The 18,287-nt window shown below is 37.0% G+C and overlaps 1 protein-coding gene and 1 pseudogene across 2 annotated transcripts; one reads left to right on the top strand and one right to left on the bottom strand.

Annotated features, from left to right (window-relative positions):
- The first annotated feature begins 1,582 nt into the window (after nt 1-1,582).
- Nucleotides 1,583-9,282, top strand: LOC145608597 (uncharacterized; annotated as a pseudogene). Its single transcript, XR_014105846.1, has 8 exons — nt 1,583-2,132; nt 2,433-2,630; nt 2,723-2,845; nt 3,427-3,464; nt 3,570-3,684; nt 3,990-6,076; nt 8,721-8,857; nt 8,958-9,282. The product of XR_014105846.1 is annotated as an uncharacterized LOC145608597 (transcript).
- Nucleotides 9,283-9,493: 211 nt separating this feature from the next.
- On the bottom strand, nt 9,494-17,510 carry LOC145607561 (protein SHORTAGE IN CHIASMATA 1-like). The gene is made up of 7 exons (XM_081663177.1): nt 17,214-17,510; nt 15,958-16,119; nt 15,793-15,861; nt 13,567-14,985; nt 12,098-12,556; nt 9,890-11,518; nt 9,494-9,811 (listed from the first exon to the last, which is right to left on the bottom strand). Exons 1-7 carry the CDS (start codon nt 17,508-17,510, stop codon nt 9,716-9,718), a joined length of 4,131 nt encoding a protein of 1,376 aa, XP_081519303.1. The 3' UTR covers nt 9,494-9,715.
- Between the last annotated feature and the right edge of the window lie 777 nt (nt 17,511-18,287).

Here is an 18,287-nt window from a genome sequence, read left to right as displayed (position 1 = left end):
TACCGACAAAATTTAACTTTTTACTTCGGTTAATCCATGCTCTAGCATTTATTGCTGCAAAAGAATTAAATGTGCCTACTGAGTACTGCCAGTGAGGCCGTAACTACTCAAATCAGTAGTAAGAAAATAATCTAATCTTTTTATCCTTAGATAATACTCTACGCTATACGCCTATACTTTGGAAAGTCTCCAAATAAAATGAAATGTCACTTTTTAGAAATTAAGCAAGTTAAACTTCACCATCTGCCCTTACTATCTAAATGAATCTTAATTAAAAAATTTATCACCATATGCTATGAATATTTATGAAACATACTACACAATATTAAAATAATAGTAATAAATGTACACTTAAGACTGTAACGATAACATAATTGGTCCCCCAAAATAAAATAATGTAATAAAAGATTGAATGAATAATACTCTTCCACAATTCAAAAATTAGAATCACAATGACCAAATTCGGCACATAATAAATTCAAGTCCTAACTTCAAAAAGATTTCCACCTAAAATACTTTTATACTCCTAATAGAATTGGTGCTCCAAAATTAACAGAATTAACATAGATAAGGGGAAAAAAAAAAAAAAGGACAACATGGACTCTATATTCATCTAAAGTACAAATCAACTTCGTCAGTAGGAGACTAGAAAGAAAAGATCTATAAAAACACGAAATGACTATGCAAAATTGATCAAAAAAGAACATTAAGATTGACAACGAAATTAAATGACTTTTCCTCTTTAATTTTAGCCTTGGTGTCATTTGTTTCAAAGAAGAAAATGTGGACTAGTTGAGGGGACTTGAAAATAGAAAATTGATCTGGCACTAGTGTGTGACAGACATGATTCCATGTGCTACCACCCCCACAAAGTGCTAACTTTCGACTTAAATTGTATAAAGACAATTTGGAGGCGTAATATATCCCTATATTTCAGACATCAAGGTTCCGTCAATGATTTGGGAGCTTATCTATTTCACATAATACAGCAAAGGTGGCACCATCTAGCATAAACAGATCCTTCCATCAGTATCATTACTGTCTTCACATGAAACTCTTAAATCTTAATCCAATACCATCCAATTAACAATGTACACCCCCTCTTCCACCTCCAAACGTCTCAAAGAATAGAGGATAGGTGAAATCCTAGATTTACTGGTACCTGATTGTTACATTAAAATGATCTTTCAATGTACTCCAAGAACAGCAAAGAAGGTTTGTGATAATTAAATGCTAACCACAGGCAAATGTGGACACTGACTAGACAGACTATCTGTATAATAATAAGTCTATATATATAATAAATCATTGCCTTCTAAGGATTTGTGAGATATCAACTTCAATATACTTCGAATATTTTATACTCACCCAATGTAACTGAGAAGGCTTCTTAGCATTTAATTAACACTGCCTTAAAAAAAAAAAAAAAGGCTCCTTAGTCCTTACCCACGTGCCCACTTTAAACAAACTTCGGAACTCACATGATTTCCAGCTGCTGCTCTCACAGCCAATATTAAACTTTAATCAGAGAATGATAGAGAAGTTTCTTTCCTTGCCTATTCTTTCTTGTCCTGGTGGTAAACTCGTTTTCTTTCCATTCACCTAACCTTTTGGATGCTTTACCTTAAGCACTCTACTAAGGATAATTAAAAATAAAATTAAAAAATCCCTGAAGATCCTGGGCCCACGTACTGAAAAGGTTAGAAAATTGAAAAAAAATCGAAAGTGAATGGGCCAGATCACCTTTCTGAAATCAAAGGAGAAAACAGAGAAGAGTTTTATTCAATTCCTACTAACTAATTTCTAAATTGTTGTACTTGTGTAGTTCACTACACCAGAAAATTTCTCACCAGGAACCTGGGGCTTAAGAAGGAAGTTCACTGACAACAAGGTCCCTTTAATCTTATTCTCTTGTGCCCTGTCCCTTTACATCTCTGCAAACCAGAGCTTTACTACCAATGTACGAGAATACTAAACAGAAGGGGAAAGATCAACAGCAAATTTGACGTTTCAGGATCTTCACTAGTGGAGTGGGTAATCGAGTCGTCTAAGAGTCCAAGATGTTCAAGGTGGGAAGATGGAGGAATGAAAAGATCAAAGCTGTATTCAAATTACAGTTCCAAGCAGCTCAGGTATCAATCTAACCCCATCATGATGAACACTATGAGAAGTCAAAATAAAGAGGAAAAAAAAATCTAGTCTACCACACTATTCTTCCTTGCAATTATAAAAATGAATTGTTTCTTTGATTTTTCTAATTACGTCATATTAGAAGCATATAACACGACACTAGGTGCATTATCAATTTCACAATTACTTGATTTCACAAATGCAAATAACAGATATAATTTGAATATGTGATCATAAATTAAGAGGTTTGTAAAGATGTGGCTTACCAGGTATATTGGTTTTTATGCATTCTGAATTCTCAGGTGCCATGTTCCAAATTAAAGCTGATGATATCTGTGGTTCCGGTGGATGTCGGCCAACCAACAGTCAGATTGGGAAAAGTTGCGGTCCAAGATGGGATCTGCATATGGGAAAATCCAGTATATGAAACAGTAAAATTAACAAGGGAGACAAAAACAGGAAAAATTCATGACAAAATTTACCAGTTTATAATTTCAACTGTAAGATTACAGCCAAAGTTTCTCTCATTCTCATCATTTGTGGCTTTTTTCCGCAATCTCTATTCATTGCTTCTTGTGTTGTACACTGCCAGGGATCATCGAAATCAGGCTTCTTGGGAGAAGTTTTAGTAAACCTTGCAGACTATGTTGAGGCAACTGCACCATCCACAATTTCCCTGCCAATTAAGTCCTCAAACGCTGGAGCATTTCTGCTGGTGAGCTCCTACATCTCTTGGGTTCATTCAGCTTATTTGTAACAGACTTACGGTCAAATTTCTTCTCTTTCCCCAAATCAAATAACAAAAAAAGAAAAGGAAGAGTGGAAATGCTGTTGCCCTCTTTTTTTTTTTTTTTTTTTTTTGGTGCAAGTGCTGTTGCCCTCTTTCATAGCACAGTTAACTCACCCCGCCTAACAAGTCTTGGTATGATCGTAGATCTAGGGGTTAGCTACTTGATATCTATTTCGATGTAATGTGGAAGTTCCAAGTGTAATTGCTTATCTAGGAGAAGAAATGTTAGGAACGAAATAAAGCAACAAGTACGATAGGTTTAGAGCTTAAAGTTTAGACAAGAAGATTAGGATTCTTACTTTCCATTGATACATACTTAGTAGATATGACAATTGACAAACCATCCATCCAATCAGAATTTCAGATAGTCTCTTCACTCTCTAGTAATATAGCACTATAGCACTATAGCCTCACAATATCATTTTTATGATCAGTAGTTATTCTAAGATAGTAATCATAGTATAGATAATTCAGTATTTTTCTGATCAGTAGTTAATTTTATACAGGTTACAATTCAAAATATGCAAGGAGCTGATGATCAAAGGTACTGTCAAAGGCATAATGATATAAATCTTTTGCTCCCAGTCTTCTGTCATCCCAGAAATTTGATAAAGATGACAATGTCCAAGTAACATAACTTTGTTTTCAGGGAGCTTCAGAGGGATATTGAAGAAAATGGAGCATCAATTGCACATGAAGGCAGCTTGCAAAGTCGAGACAGCTACTCTCAACCAGAAGGGAACATAACTAATAATACCCATGAAGTAAATTTTCATTCCAACAACTCAAATTCAAATTATGTGGATGTCAACTAGCTTAGTTGGTGAAAGCCTTTGGGATGATGCCCAAAATCTAGGGATCAAATCCCATCTACACCATTACCCTTGTAGCTCTCTACACCCAAATTAAATATTAAGTAAATAAATAAATAAAAACAAAAAATCAAATTACATGTCATAAGGTGTCTAGACTTGCAATTTGAAATATAGCGCATGAAAGAAATTTTCAGACCAAAGTTCAAGTCCGTTGGTTGTTTTTATAAAGAGAAATACCTCCTTTTTTGTGGCAGGACTACTACAACAAAACGGATTCTCTAGACAATGAAGGAAGAAAAGATACAAGGAATGAAAACACTTTGAATGCTCTATTTGAACAGAAAGAAAGTAGAACCCAGCAGGAGAACGTCAGTGACCAATCACATCACGAAAAGAGACCTGTATCAAAAGTCCCCAGTCCTGCAGACAAGGAACATCAAACAAGAAAGCCCCTAACGCTAGATTGGAGTTCAACTGATGACGATGATGATATAATAAACTATGTGGACACTAGTGATAATGGTCTGAGAGAAAGAGAGCAAGAACCTCCCAAAAGTCTCGTTGAACAGCTCACAGAGAAAATTTAGCTTTGAAGAGACAGGCAGAGGTTACTGACATTGAGCTGCTTTCATTAAGGAGGCAAGCTGTGAAGGAAACAAAGAGAGCACAGGAATTAACAGGGCAAGTGGTTAGGCTAAAAGAGGAAAGAGATGCACTTAGAAGGGAATCTGAAAGAATCAGGTCAAAGCAAAATGGAGAAAATGGCGCTGAACATCCAAAGGAAATGGGAGCTCAGGGTAAGCAGTCGAGGCATCGCCACAATGAAGGTGAAGAAGGCCATTTGAAGGATTTAAACAGGGCCATTCGTTCACAGCTGAGGAAAACACAAGATTCAAATTCAGAATTGATTCTTGTGGTGAGAGACCTTGAAGAAAAGCTAGGTAAGAAAGAGAAGGAACTAGCCAATCTTACCAGAAAAATGACAAGTGAAAAGAAACCAGAAGAATTTGAAAATACAGATTCTGAATATGAGCTGTTTGGTGACAAACAAATGGAAGAAGTACAAAGTCCAAACAAAGATACTAGAGAAATAAATCAGTTGCAACAACAGATTACAATTCTGCAAAGTGAATTGGAGGACACTATGAAAGAGAACCAAAAGCTTCAGGAACATATTAAAGAGGTTTCCCAAGATTTTGAAATTGCAAAGAAGGAGAACGATGATCTCTCTTCAAAGTTTAACCAAAAGCAGCTAGAATTGATTAAGAAAGAAAGAGAATGCACACAAAATACGCGAAATGTGGAAGAACTTGAATCTCAGATAGCAAGGTTGGAGAGGGTGATCAGAAAGCAAGCAGAAGAATTCTGTGGATCTTCAGATACAATGCATGACCTTGAAACCCAAGTAAACAATTTGAAGTATGAATTGGAAAGGCAGGAGGCAGAATTTGAAGATGAGCTCAAAGCAGTGAACGATGCCAATGCTGAGCTCGAGCAAAGAGCTCTGCAAGCAGAGGACACCTTGAGAAGAACAAAACTAGAAAATGTTACTACAGCCCAGAGGATACAAGAGGAGTTCCGAGAACTTTCTGAAGAATTAGAAAAAAAGTTTAAGGAAAATGAAGAGCTGACTGCAACAGCAGAAGCTGAGGCCGGGGAACTACACATTCATATTAACACTCTTGAAGAACATCTCGAGAAAGCTACCAAGGAGCTTGAGCTAATCCAAAATCGAAGTAAAGCTGAGGTGGAAACACTTTCAAGACAGTTGAAAGAGAAAGAGAACGAACAAGAGCAACTACTAGTCGCACACAAAAGTGAGACTGTGGAGCTTAAAAGTATCAAAAAGAAAGTAGAAGACAGATGTGAAGCCTTATCAAAGGAGAATCAAGCACTCAGAATGGAAGTAGAAAGGCTTACAGAAGAAAATTATTACTCCACAAAGAAGTTAGAAGAAACGACAACACTAGTGGATGAGACAAAGAAGTCTCTTCAGGAAACAAAGAGAGATAGGGAAGAGCTAGAGACTAGATATACCTTGGCGATGACAGAAATTAAAAGAGCGGAAGAGGAAATGAAAATGCTAAGTTCCTTGAAAGAAAAGGAAGGTGGTGCTATGGCTGAAGTGCAAGCAGAATTAGAAAAGCTTCAAGTTCAACACAATGACTTGAAAAACCAATTGTCTGAAATGAAGTTGGAGAATGAGAATCTCAGAAAGCAACTCACCAGGCAGAGGGAAAATCTACAGAAGAAGGAGCATGAGATAGCCAATCTAGAGAAGATTAAGGACAGCAGCTCCAAAGAAGTATCTGCTCTTAAAGAGAAAGTAAAGCAGCTCAAGGTAATATTTCGAACTTTTTATAGGCCTAATCAACATATAGAAGTGTGTTGTGACCATACATTGCATAGTTCACAGCAATAATATGAGATCTTATTAGTGGCATTAAAATAGGGTCATATACCATACGAAAAATAAGGTTGTGCCTACATCTTAAACCATACCCCTATACCCTTTCTGCCCTAGAAAGAATACTCTTATAGGCTGAGTTAATAATAGTGCATGTTGATACTGATGCTTTATTTCAGCTTCAGAAAGACATGGCTTCCTAATTGAAGAACTAAACCATAATTTCGACAGAATAAGCATTAGGTGTCTTATAATTAGACCTTACAATCCTGACCCACCCGATGACCCGACCCATGACCCAAAAATGACCCGAAACACGAATTGACCCGACCCAACCCAGACCCGAAATGGAGTTGACCCGACACCCGAAGTTGACTCGGCCCAAAATTGACCTAAGTGTTTGACTCAAACAGACCTGATACCCGAAATGTCCCGAACTAAATTTACTCCCTTATAATTGAACAAAAAATGTCTTGTGCCAAAAACAACTCAAATTGTTCATATTCAACCGTAGCTAAGCTCATAAATTGAATTGATAGTTTTTATTACAGTATAACAAAAACAAAATATATAATCCGTATAAAATTATTGATTTGAGCTTGATCCACAAATGAAACAACCAAACATGACCAGACTAGATTTTGACTTGACCTGAATATGACCCGAACATACTTGACCCGAAATTGACCCAACCTGAACATACCTGAACCAAATTGACCTGACCCGAACTCGACCCGATATCTGACCAGAGTGATACCCGTAACCCGACTTGACTCATACCAACCCGAATGTTAGCTTACCCAAAATGACCCGACCCAAACCTGACCCGAATGACCCATTTGTCAGGTCTACTTATAATATAGAGAAAAAAAGTTCTTACAAAAGCTTTTAAAAAACCATATCTTTTAGCTAGAAACAACATTTCTTGAAGCCATATCTATTTCAAGGCATTGCATAATAGTCCACTAGAAAAAGTGTGTAGAAAGGTACAAAGATATTCAGTAGCTCAATTTCAACTTTCTCCTTCAAATAAAGGCAAGAAAGGAGATGTGAAATCCCTTTCCCTGGTTCAATCACCCTGAAACATCTCCTTGAAATGAGCTAGCAAACATCATAATGCACCAATTATACAACGTAAGATGTGTGTAAGGGAGTTGAATCCCATATATTAACAAATGATTTCCTGGCACTAGGGGTGGCAATATCATCCAAACCCGATGGATAACCATCCATCAGATCCAAATATATGGATGAAAACCCGATCTTAAGCGGATGACGGATGGATGATGGATGGGTTGGGTGACGGATCGGGTCGGATACGGATGATGATACATCCAACCCATCACCCGATCCATCACCCGACCCATCCATCCACCCGTTAAATTTATATATAAAAAAATAAAAATAAATATTTTTTTAATAAATTAATGCCTATTGTAGTGTTAGGAATTGACATTTGTTTTTAATTTAGTAAAAAGGAACGAGTATTAGAAGGATGTATAAAAGTTTTAATTAATTGATCATTTTTTTTTCAAATCTTAATTTTAATTATTAAAGTGCAAAGTTGTATTTATATATATATATTTCACCCGAATTATCACCCGATCCACCCGATTCATCCATGGATGACGGATGGATCGGATGTGGATGAAGGAAAATTAGGTGATGGATGGGTCGGGTGATGGATGGATTTTTGGCGGATGGAGGCGGATGAAGCATCACCCGACCCACCTCCGATCCATTGCCATCCCTACCTGGCACATGGTTCCTGTTCACAAACAGGTATTAGGGAAGAAGGGGGGAAATTTACACAAGTTTTGATCATTAGTGAAAAATTTTCTGTTTACCCAGATCATAGATTTAGTGCATTAATTCAAAATTAACACTTTGCCGCTAGATGGCACTCAGAATTCAGAAAAAAATGGACAGACATGCTCAGATACAAATGATTCTGCCCTTTAAAAGCCCCTATGCACCTAAACTTATAGAAAGCGAACCTAGAGTAAGATACGATAACATGGGTCTCCAGTCTCCATACCACTTAACTGGCCCCACTGAATCAGAAACTCAATCCACTAATTCAGCTCTATCCCACACTCATGGCCCATCAGAATGACATCTCTAGTATCAAGTTGCTATGTTATGAAGGCAAATCCCTACCTGTTGTTAGGTTAATCATAATTGCAAGGTTAAATTCACCAGAAGAAATTTTCCGTAAGTACACTAGAAGCGCCAATAATTGTTTCCCCATGAGATGATGAGACCACAGTTACATGTATGTTTCCTTATACTTGTGATATTTATGAAGAAAGTATTCTAAACATTTCCAAAGAGAATGAGTAACACTTTATTTGTCCCACATTAAGAGTCTCTTCTCCCCTAAATTGAAAGTCATCCTCTCCTTCAGGGGAAAAAAAAAAGGTCATCCTCACAACAGAAAGTCATTTCACTTGTTTACTTTTGTGTCATTGCCTTATTATGCTTACAAATCCAATTTCAGATTCCTTAAGTGGGACAGAGTATCACCCATACATACTCTTGAATGTAAGCTTAACAAGTTAACTTTGTCAATCCACAGGCAATCAGACCCTCTGGAATATCTGCAGACAGTGGTAGCAGGGTGGATGAAAGAAAACACATAGGGAAAAAAACACAGCAGTCAGTAACTCCAGGCAGGTCATTGCAAAACGGGGCCAGCAGAGCATTAGGAGAAAGGTGTAGTAAACAAATTCTTCTAGCTCACATTCCCTTTGTTCTACTTTTTAGTGATATAAGACTTTTTGCTTAAGCTAGAAAATTATCGTTCCAAATGCAGAAGAGAAACATGCTCGGAGAAGAAAGCCACAGATTCTGAAACCAGCGATCTACTGACAGAAGTTACATTACTGAAGGAGAAGAACAAAACAATGGAGGATGATCTAAGAGAAATGCAAGATAAGTATTCAGAAGTGAGCCTAAAGTTTGCAGAGGTCGAAGGTGAAAGGCAACAGCTTGTAATGACCATACGCAACTTAAGGAATGGTCAAAAGAAATAAATTATTATACTCAACAGAATGTAGGTTAGAAAATGAAGAGAAACAATTGATAGATATGATGATCCAGATTGTGCACCAAGAAGCAAGACTACATTTATTGTTAGAATTCTTTAGTCAAATGTAAAGTTCAGTATTTTTCTATTATATAAAATGGTGATTAAGCTTCTTGGAAAGGCTTATGACTGATACAGTTCTGATGTTCAATCCTTTTTGTCAAACATTCAGCTGAAGTGTTGAAAACCTGAACCATTGTAAGCGGGTAATATGGGAGCTAACAACTTACAAATGAAAACAAAGTATAACATATATCCTGACATGCACGAAGAACTCTCGCAATCAATGGCGGTTAGTACAAGTTTAAGATAGAGCTATCCACATACAATAACTAATCTGCTCAATGATTACTTTCTGTACTCTAATTTAATAAAAAGAAATAAAATGAAACCAACCTGTGAATTATTGCTTATGATTATAAAATGATGTTACCTAAAAACATTGCCATGATCAGCAACTCAACAGCTAGGCAGCTATATTATACTCAGCTTGAAAACCTGCTGTCCTGACTGAATGAGAGATTGTCACTCCAAACAAGCTTAGTTTGGCTCCCAGTTCCACTTGTTGCAAAAGATAAACTCTGCATTTCATAAATTTATATATTGAGAAAATTAAAGTTAAAACCTATTAAAACAAAGCCATAATTATAAGAACCAACCCGTCTAGCTCTCTTGTCAATTGGTGTACAAATTGGACGAAATCCATGAGACCTGTCATTGTGCAGCTGAGAATGTTGCTTTTGCATTTTCTGCTCTGTCATCTTCCTAGGCATGCTGTCACCTTGATATTTGTAGTATTCAAGAATGGACGGACTTCTTTTCTTAGTGGATCTAGAAATATCCCTATGATAGCCAGTGCGTGGAACAGAAGCATTTGGCTGACACTGTTGACGTAATTTTCTCTTTTCCTTAATACGGTTGAGAAACTCTATAGTCCAAGGTGACCCTTGTTGCAATTTTCCTGAGTGAACAGCTTTCGAGAAAGGTGTTTCACCAAAGGGAGGCACAGTTTTCTCCTTTGAGAGTTGGCCACTAAAATTTTGCATATATTTTTCTTGTGTACTTCTAGCCGTCTGCTGCTGCTTCTGTGGAGCTTTGCATATGTCATTGCTCCAGTTATATTCTACACCATCGAAACTATTAATGTGCCTCAACTGTCTACTATCTTCTAAGATACACCTAGTATCCATCACATCAGCTACTGATACATTCCGGTCAGGGCTGTTACCAAATGATAATCTTCTAGCAGTCCTATTATATCTAGGAGCATGATCTTTTACAACCTCAGAGGCCATTGTAGAGGACTTCACAGTTTTTTCATCTATTTGAAAGTCCCCATCAAATAAAGATTTGTCATAAAAGTTAACAACTTCACCAACAAAATCTTCATCTAAATCCTGAAGTATGTCACTCACACTCTCCTCTCGTTTGCTTTTTATCCTACTTGATTTCTGCTGACCGGAGAATCCTTCATTTACAGTTAAGCTAGATCGAGCAAAACCATCATCCTTACGGCGAACTTCTGGTTCCCCGTTGAAATATGTTTCACACCATGCTTTAGAAGGATCCATATTTGTGGCAGGATCAGGTGCTTCTCCTTCATGAAACAGTTCACTATCCAACAAGAAATCAGGCATTTTCTTCTGCAGACGTATTCTGGGACTTTGTGAAACCTTTGGATCAGATGGCCTTAACAAACCCTGATCAGTCATTTCATCATCTGCATAGTGTTTGGACGGCATAGAACATCTAAAGTCATACATAGCATCACAAGAGCTTGCATTAAATTTTCTTTTTTTATCATTTGAGTTGATGTTGCAGACAAATCTTCCAGAATCAGAAGGAGATGATACAGAGGATGAACAGTCAGTTAGTCCAGACTTGGATTCCTCCCGCTCCCCGAATTTGCACAAGAAACTTAAAAGAGATACACTTTCCTCCGGCACATGATTTTTTCTGAGTATTTGGATCCTCCCTTCAACTGTCAACTCAAGGAACTCCAAGAGAATGCATCCACTAGAAATAATTGCATGTGCTGAGAGTGGATTGATAGAAGGGAACTTGGTGAAAAATGATTCAGCAAGTGTCTCTGAATCTGGAAGTCTAGAAAGTAACCCTTTATATGTATTCCGGGAGTGTCTGATATAATTCAATATAGTTTCATCTGTCAGCTCAAAGGATGATGAATAGAAAATCTGCAAATTCGTGCCAAGACTGGCTGCCGCTGCATACAATTCATCTGCGGACTCCATTACAGGGCCAAGGAAATTGCAATCTCCCTCGAAAATCTTTATTAAGGGGGGGAAAAAAGAACACAGTGAGAAAGGAGATTTATACAAAGCTGCAATACTTAGCAAGCCAAGCCCCAAAAAAAAAAAAAAAAAAAAAAAAGTGCAAGATAAGGATGAACTGTAAATAAACCAAGCAAGTCAACATGAAGAGCATAGCAAAAATTTAATCCTAGTTTATAAACAAAAGGTCTAGAGTCTAGACTATAGAAATTTAACCACACATAACACCACAAAAACCCGTACATGTAAGCAGAGGTCAGAGCAAGTGGAGGCAGATTCAAGAGAAAGTAATAAAGTCTATAAGAATAACAAAACCTTTGAGTGTGTCCAGGGATTGTTTCAAGCTACGAGACATAAAAAGTTGAATAAATGCCTAGAATACTACACAATGAAAACAAGTTCATTCACCATGCTCTTGGAAAATTATAGCATGATCTTCTCCCCACCCCCAACTTCCACAATGATAACTTTAGTTTAAGAAAAAGCACCCACATACCCCCCCCCCAACTTCCACAATGATAACTCTAGTTTAAGAAAAAGCACCTGCATACATTAAGCATAGATGATGTCAATTACCAGAACACAGGTAGTGAATGCAAAGCTCAGAGATGTCAGAACATTTGCGGCTATATTCTCAATGCAGAGAGGAACGCATGAAGCACCCTCATCTTGAGCAGTGGTTTTCTTTCCAATATTCTTGCAGTCATACCACACTATGCACGCTGTAGAATTAAGTATTACATCAACAGGTAGAATCAGATCCCTCTCTACAACTTGTACTCCTTTCTTCTCCATAGTTAAGATTTTCTGATATGTGCTTCTCCGAGAGATAATCATATCTTTATCAAAATCTTGAGTGTTTATAATGATAGGCATGTCATGGGAAGGTTCACAAAGATGAGCTGGTTCAGATTCCTGAGCTGGGCGACAAACAGGTATAGGGAAACTGGATGTATTTGTACCATCTGAAGCCCCAGAAGACACTTTATTGCATTTTTCCTGGACAGGCCCATAGTTCAGTAGCGCTTCCAACTTCTGGTGGTTTAGAGTAACAATTAAAGATAGTCAGCTCACTAAGAGGGATCTATCAAGCATTAACATAAGCTTAAGAACACAGCCTACGGAGAAATAAATAAGTAATAAATTGAAGTTCCATTTTTTTTTTTTAATAGAGTTAACCCCATCCAATAACTACCTTACAGAATTAATCTGATTCAAACTCAAATAAAGAATGTAATTTGATTGCCACCCTGAGATTCACTAATATCTTAAAGAACTGAGAGCTCAAGTGGTATAAGGGTTACATTCCAAAAGAACTATAGGATTTTTAAGGGGTCAAATATATAAGGCCTTACTTGCACAATTGCATTGCTATGGAGAATAAAAGGTGACCAATAGATTGGATTCGGTTAAATCTAGGTTTGTTGGATAGGTCTCTTAATAACTCTCTCGTCTTCAAATTGAATTTTCAACCCTTAGCCTTGACGCCCTTAACCCAAGCAGGGCATACTGCCGGACTTAGGAATCGTTCCATACAAGCCAATAAAAATAAAAATGGAGTGAAAAAAGGAGTAACACATATTAAAATAACCACAAAGAAAAAACAAGGAAAATCAATGAAGTATACAACAGCCAATTTTTTTGCTAGAGGTCTAGCCTCTAGATTTGCTAACCTAAAGCATCCAGACTTCACTTCAATAATAAAATTTGCCACCTGGTAATTTAAGAATCGCTGGAGCACCAACTCTTGCAAATTACACAAGGAGTTCTCAGCTTTCAGACATTTACAAAAAAAAAAAAAAAAAAAAAAAAAAAAAAAAAAAAAAAAAGGAAAAGAAAAGAAAACGATGAAACAGCTGCAATATCCTGTTACCTAAGGAGTAGAAATGGGTATCTTCATGCACAAGCATGAAAACAAACTATGTAATAGCATGAAGAGCAATGCACTTATCTGAAGAGCAGAAAATATTGAAATAACAAACTGAATTTGACTTCCACCAAAAGGAAACAAAATCACTAAAGTGATCATATATGGTCAGACTCACAGTTGTATCTCTGTCACTTGAAGTGGCAATGACACCCTCACAGGCATCAAACTGCTGCATGGCCTGCATCTGAATGCTGCTTGAGCTGGCTGTTTCTTTCTTCTGACCCCTAGCAGAAAGCATAGATTTTGCATCTAATGGCTTGACTTTGTTACCAGTCGTCATACCACCAGTAGCACTTGTAGGATTCAAGAAAAAATCCAGATCATTAAACTGAGGCTTTGACTTGACGGATGAATCTACCTTATGCAAATCACCATCACAAATTCCAACATTTTCTATGATTTGACAATCATCGTCAGACAACTTGCCTGTTGAAAAGTTCTCAAAATCAGCATTAGTAAGATTCCCAATATTTTCTATGATTTGGCAGTCTTCATCTGGTGACTTCCTTGAAACAACTTCATTGATCAGATGTATTTCTGTGCAGCTCACTCCAGATGGCATTATTACCTTGTTCTCCCTAATATTCAATCCATCTGAAGGACCATTTGATAAAACAAAGTCAAGCACTACCATGTAGCCATCATCAGAATTCAAACATGAACCCATCGTATAATCATCAATGTCACTGAACAGCTTCTCAATAGCAGCATTTGCATCTCCATTGCATTCGTCCCTTCCCAAAAGGTGCCAATCCAGATAAATTTCATCAGATGTGGAGAGGGGCACTGGTTCCAATTCCGTGAGCATTTTACCAAAAATAACATGTAATGACCAAATATTTTCATCATCAACCAGATCTGGGACAGAGAGTGATGTGAAAGTGCCATCAATAATTGCTAGTTCATAATTGACAATTAGTTCATCAAAACTTCTGAAGGGCAAGTCTTCTGGGAATATATTGCACAATTTAGTTTCTTCAGTTGTTTGACATACAGCGTTTGTGTCAAAAATGTCTAAGGAATCTGAATCAAGCATCTTAAATTCTTCAAATAAAAGTGTATCGACAAAAGCAATAGGTCCAGCATCCATCGACCCAGTGTCTTCCTCTCTGTAAGGAGTTTCTACAAGTTGTAGGAGATCAATATCTAGACTCAGGCTTGTAAAACAAATTTCAAGGGGGAGCTTTGATGAGTGACTATCAGAAATATGCTCCAGAATGTCAATTTCCACAGAGACAAGCAGATCTTGGCAACTATGTTCAAGGTCAACACTACAAGCAGAATGCTGTTCTTCAATGGTTGCAAAGAGAGATTCCAAGCAAAAGTATGCAATATCGGCAGGTCCAATCTCTTCTACTTCAAGCAAGGGTAAGGAGGTACCACAGTGATCGATATTGTCTGGTAAGACATCAACGTCATCTGGTACCTGAAGCTTTGGTGTCATATCATATTCTAGACAAACAGAATCCACTGAGTTCACGGGATCTTTAACATCAAAACCAAATGGATCTGTGGGCACAAGATTTAGCAATCCCTGCATGCATTAACCAAAATATAGAAATAAAAATATAAAAATTCAAACTTAATTTGCTTAGAATCATAAACTACTTAATCACAAAGATTTGAAATCAGAAAAATCTCTATGCTATGATATGAATCAGATAGCAGAAGGAACAACACATCAACAATGAAGGATCTAGTTGAGGACTGAACTTTACATCAACTAATTACAGCTCGGCTCCCAAGTTTTGAGTCAACATGCCCTGGTCATTGTGCATGCATTATAGACGAGGTTTAATAAGGAAAGCAACAGCAATAGCTCCCACATGCATGGCTTGACATTGCCTATGGTATTTTAAGCAGCTCACTGGTTTCTAAAGGGGATGACAATATTCCAGCATCCAACTGGCTGAGTGACACTTTATTTTTTTGCTCCAAAAACAAAAATCATTGCTACCAAATCATCTGATCCCAAAACTAAAACATTTTGGGACTCGTTGAGCTACTTAGCAATTACCATAAAAGACTCTTGTAGTTGTACCTTTAAACCCAACTTAAGTGAGAGACAGGACGTCAGGTCAAACTTTTTAACAAAATTTTGTTCAAAGCAGTAAGAGGTTTTCTACTTGTCGATGACAAAGACCTTGATTGAATCAGAAACATTAAAATTTTTTCAGTAACACAAACTCACAAAGCTTATAAGTGTTAGATGAGAAGGAAAACCGCAGTAGGTATGCATTCATCTGCATATACAGATCATTTCAGAGAACAAAATACATTCAATGCACATTTAACAGAGCAGGTGTAAGCAGCAACTAGTATGCTATGCTAGTTCATTTACCAAATCATCATCATAATCTCGCACTTCAGACAATAATTGAACTTCTTTCTCGGAAATGCAAACATTCTCCTGAAAATATTATAAACACAAACCCCATTAGTTAATAAGCTAAGAGGGCTTACAAACTATTTTCTTTCATCAAATGCAAAAGTTAGGTTTATTTACCATAAATTGAGTAAGTTCTGGTGCTTCAAACTGAAGAATCATATCCTTATTGTAATTCTTTTCACCAACAGCATCCTTCGCATATTGCTTCTCTTGTGTTACGGAATCAGAAGCAGAACAGCTGTGAGCTTCTATTTCTTCATAATATAAGCCAGCTTCTTTCTGCAACAGAAGATATGATGAGTGCATGAATATCATATCAGTTTTCCTCTTGAGCACGACTTGTATGTTTTATAGGTACACTACACAACTTTAAAAAAAATATATACAAACTAAAATTTTGTTGTCCCGCATATTTTGTAGGCATCATGCTTAAACTAAGCCAGAGCCAGATACGAGCATGACTAACAAACAGTCTATCTGCTTAAGTGAAAAAGTACGTTTATCAAGAATGGAATTTACTTCTGTGACAAGGATATTCATTTATCATGGCCACCAGTAAATTTTGGGTATAATACAGAAATACAGTTTAACATCACAACTCACAACAATTTAAAGAACCAGTACTGTAGACCGGCACTTACAAGCTGGCATTACTGACACTTTAACTTTAAGCCAGCATGCATCAAACTTAGGAGTTAGAAATATCTGAACAAGATTAATCAAAGAATATGGTGACTTGGTCATCCTTCACTTTATGATACACACTGCCATTATAGGAAAGCATTAATAGTAGTTTGTTAGATTCCATAAAACAGGCAGGAAATACCGGATTTCGAGATAATAGGACAGAATTTCAATTGCACAACAGAAAATCACACACAGATTATAGAACTCTTCAAAGATGTAACCTTACAATGATCATATTTTCTCCAATCAAGCTCTCAGTGCCAAAAACTTCACAATTCTCTTAAACGATTGGAAAGGCTAAATAAGACGAGATCATCATCTGAGTAGATAAATCCTACATTCCTACTTCTAATTAATTAATAGATACTCCGTGAAATTAAAGCACAAATTCATCATTGCTACCGAAAATAGCTTAAAATCCAACATAACATCAAAATTCGTCAGAAACCCTAAAATTCACCAACCAGAGCTCAAAACTTCCAGAAAATTGAAACAGCCTCCAATATCAAATCAAAGCATACAATATAATATCTGTCCGCCATTCTGAGCTCCAGAAACTGTTCGACATAATCAAAACTCTACATAACACACTAAAACCCTAGAATTTACCTGTTATATGTTTAACAAAAAGCGCGAACACAAAATTGACGAGAAAAAGTGAAAAATGGATAGAAATTCAAAATTACCTTCGGAATTTGAACATCGCCATAACTACTGCCGGAATTGAACGAAAAATCGCCATTAAAATCGTCAATAGTGTGAGGAAGAACATCGGAGTAGAATTTGGAGAGAGCGCCGTCAATCGGAAGGTTCTGGAGCTGGTGAGGGACGGAAATGGCGGAAGAACTGGAGCAGCAACGAAGAAATTCATCGGAAGATGAGAGAAAATTGGGAGGAGAAGGTAAAGGAGAGAGAGGAAGACGAAGGAATTTTAGGGTTTGATCGGAGGTGAAGTAGTCGGGAGTGAGAAATCGAGTTCGCATTTTCTGCAGATTGCTGCTTCTGCTTTGGTGTAATGGAGGTGTTGAGTGAAACCGTTCGTAAAAGAGACGATGAAAGTGAGAGTAATTTGAATTTTCAGGATTTAAGGACAAGGTGATGTGTGGACAATGTCAATGGCGCGCTTTTTTTCGTTTTCCTTTTCTTTCTTACTTTCAAAATGGCCTATTGCTAGACTGCCAGTAGAAGTGTCAATTCGGTTGTCTACGATTTGGTAAGGTCGGATCGTGTCTATTTTAAATTTGATTTATTTCAGGTCGATTTTGACACCTAGTTACAAGTTAAAACCTAGTCCACTACTACGTATCATAGTGTATCATGTCAAAGTTTTCAAAAGCATAGCTTACATAATCCAAGTCCATGAAATGCACCTTATCAGTACATTTTCACTCATTTAATTAAGTTGTGATTATCAGTCGATCCGTGTGCTTAAAGGGAAAAAAAAAAGTGACCCAACCCATGACCCGTGGCCCCTATGTCCGTGCCCATATTGTGCTAGAGCTAGCAATTGTGTCGTGTTCGTGTTTGTGCCGAAAATTAAATGGGTTCAAGACTAACTCGAGTACCCGATCCATTTAATATATATATACACATAGTATATATAATATATATGAGTCATGTCATGCTGACTTGTTTAATTAAGTGTGTCAGAAATCCTTAACACTAACCTGTCTTTTTTGTGCCCGGTTCATGTAGTGTTTTATGAAAAGTAATTAGTTTCATGCATATATTAATCAATCATTCCATATATTATTGGGATT

This window comes from Chenopodium album, chromosome 23 (assembly GCF_948465745.1).
Source record: "Chenopodium album chromosome 23, dcCheAlbu1.1, whole genome shotgun sequence".
NCBI classification, from domain to species: Eukaryota; Viridiplantae; Streptophyta; class Magnoliopsida; order Caryophyllales; family Amaranthaceae; genus Chenopodium; species Chenopodium album.
This window is presented reverse-complemented; position numbering and strand designations above follow the sequence as displayed.

What these genes read in the sequence shown, in the direction of transcription:
- LOC145607561 (XM_081663177.1), bottom strand. Translation starts at nt 17,510, where the DNA reads ATGCGAACTCGATTTCTCACTCCCGACTACTTCACCTCCGATCAAACC. An exon ending in GCGATGTTCAAATTCCGAAG is followed by an intron (nt 16,120 to 17,213) that starts GTAATTTTGAAT and finishes CTTCTGTTGCAG; the next exon opens with AAAGAAGCTGGCTTATATTA. An exon ending in TTGACAAGAGAGCTAGACGG is followed by an intron (nt 9,812 to 9,889) that starts GTTGGTTCTTAT and finishes TATGAAATGCAG; the next exon opens with AGTTTATCTTTTGCAACAAG.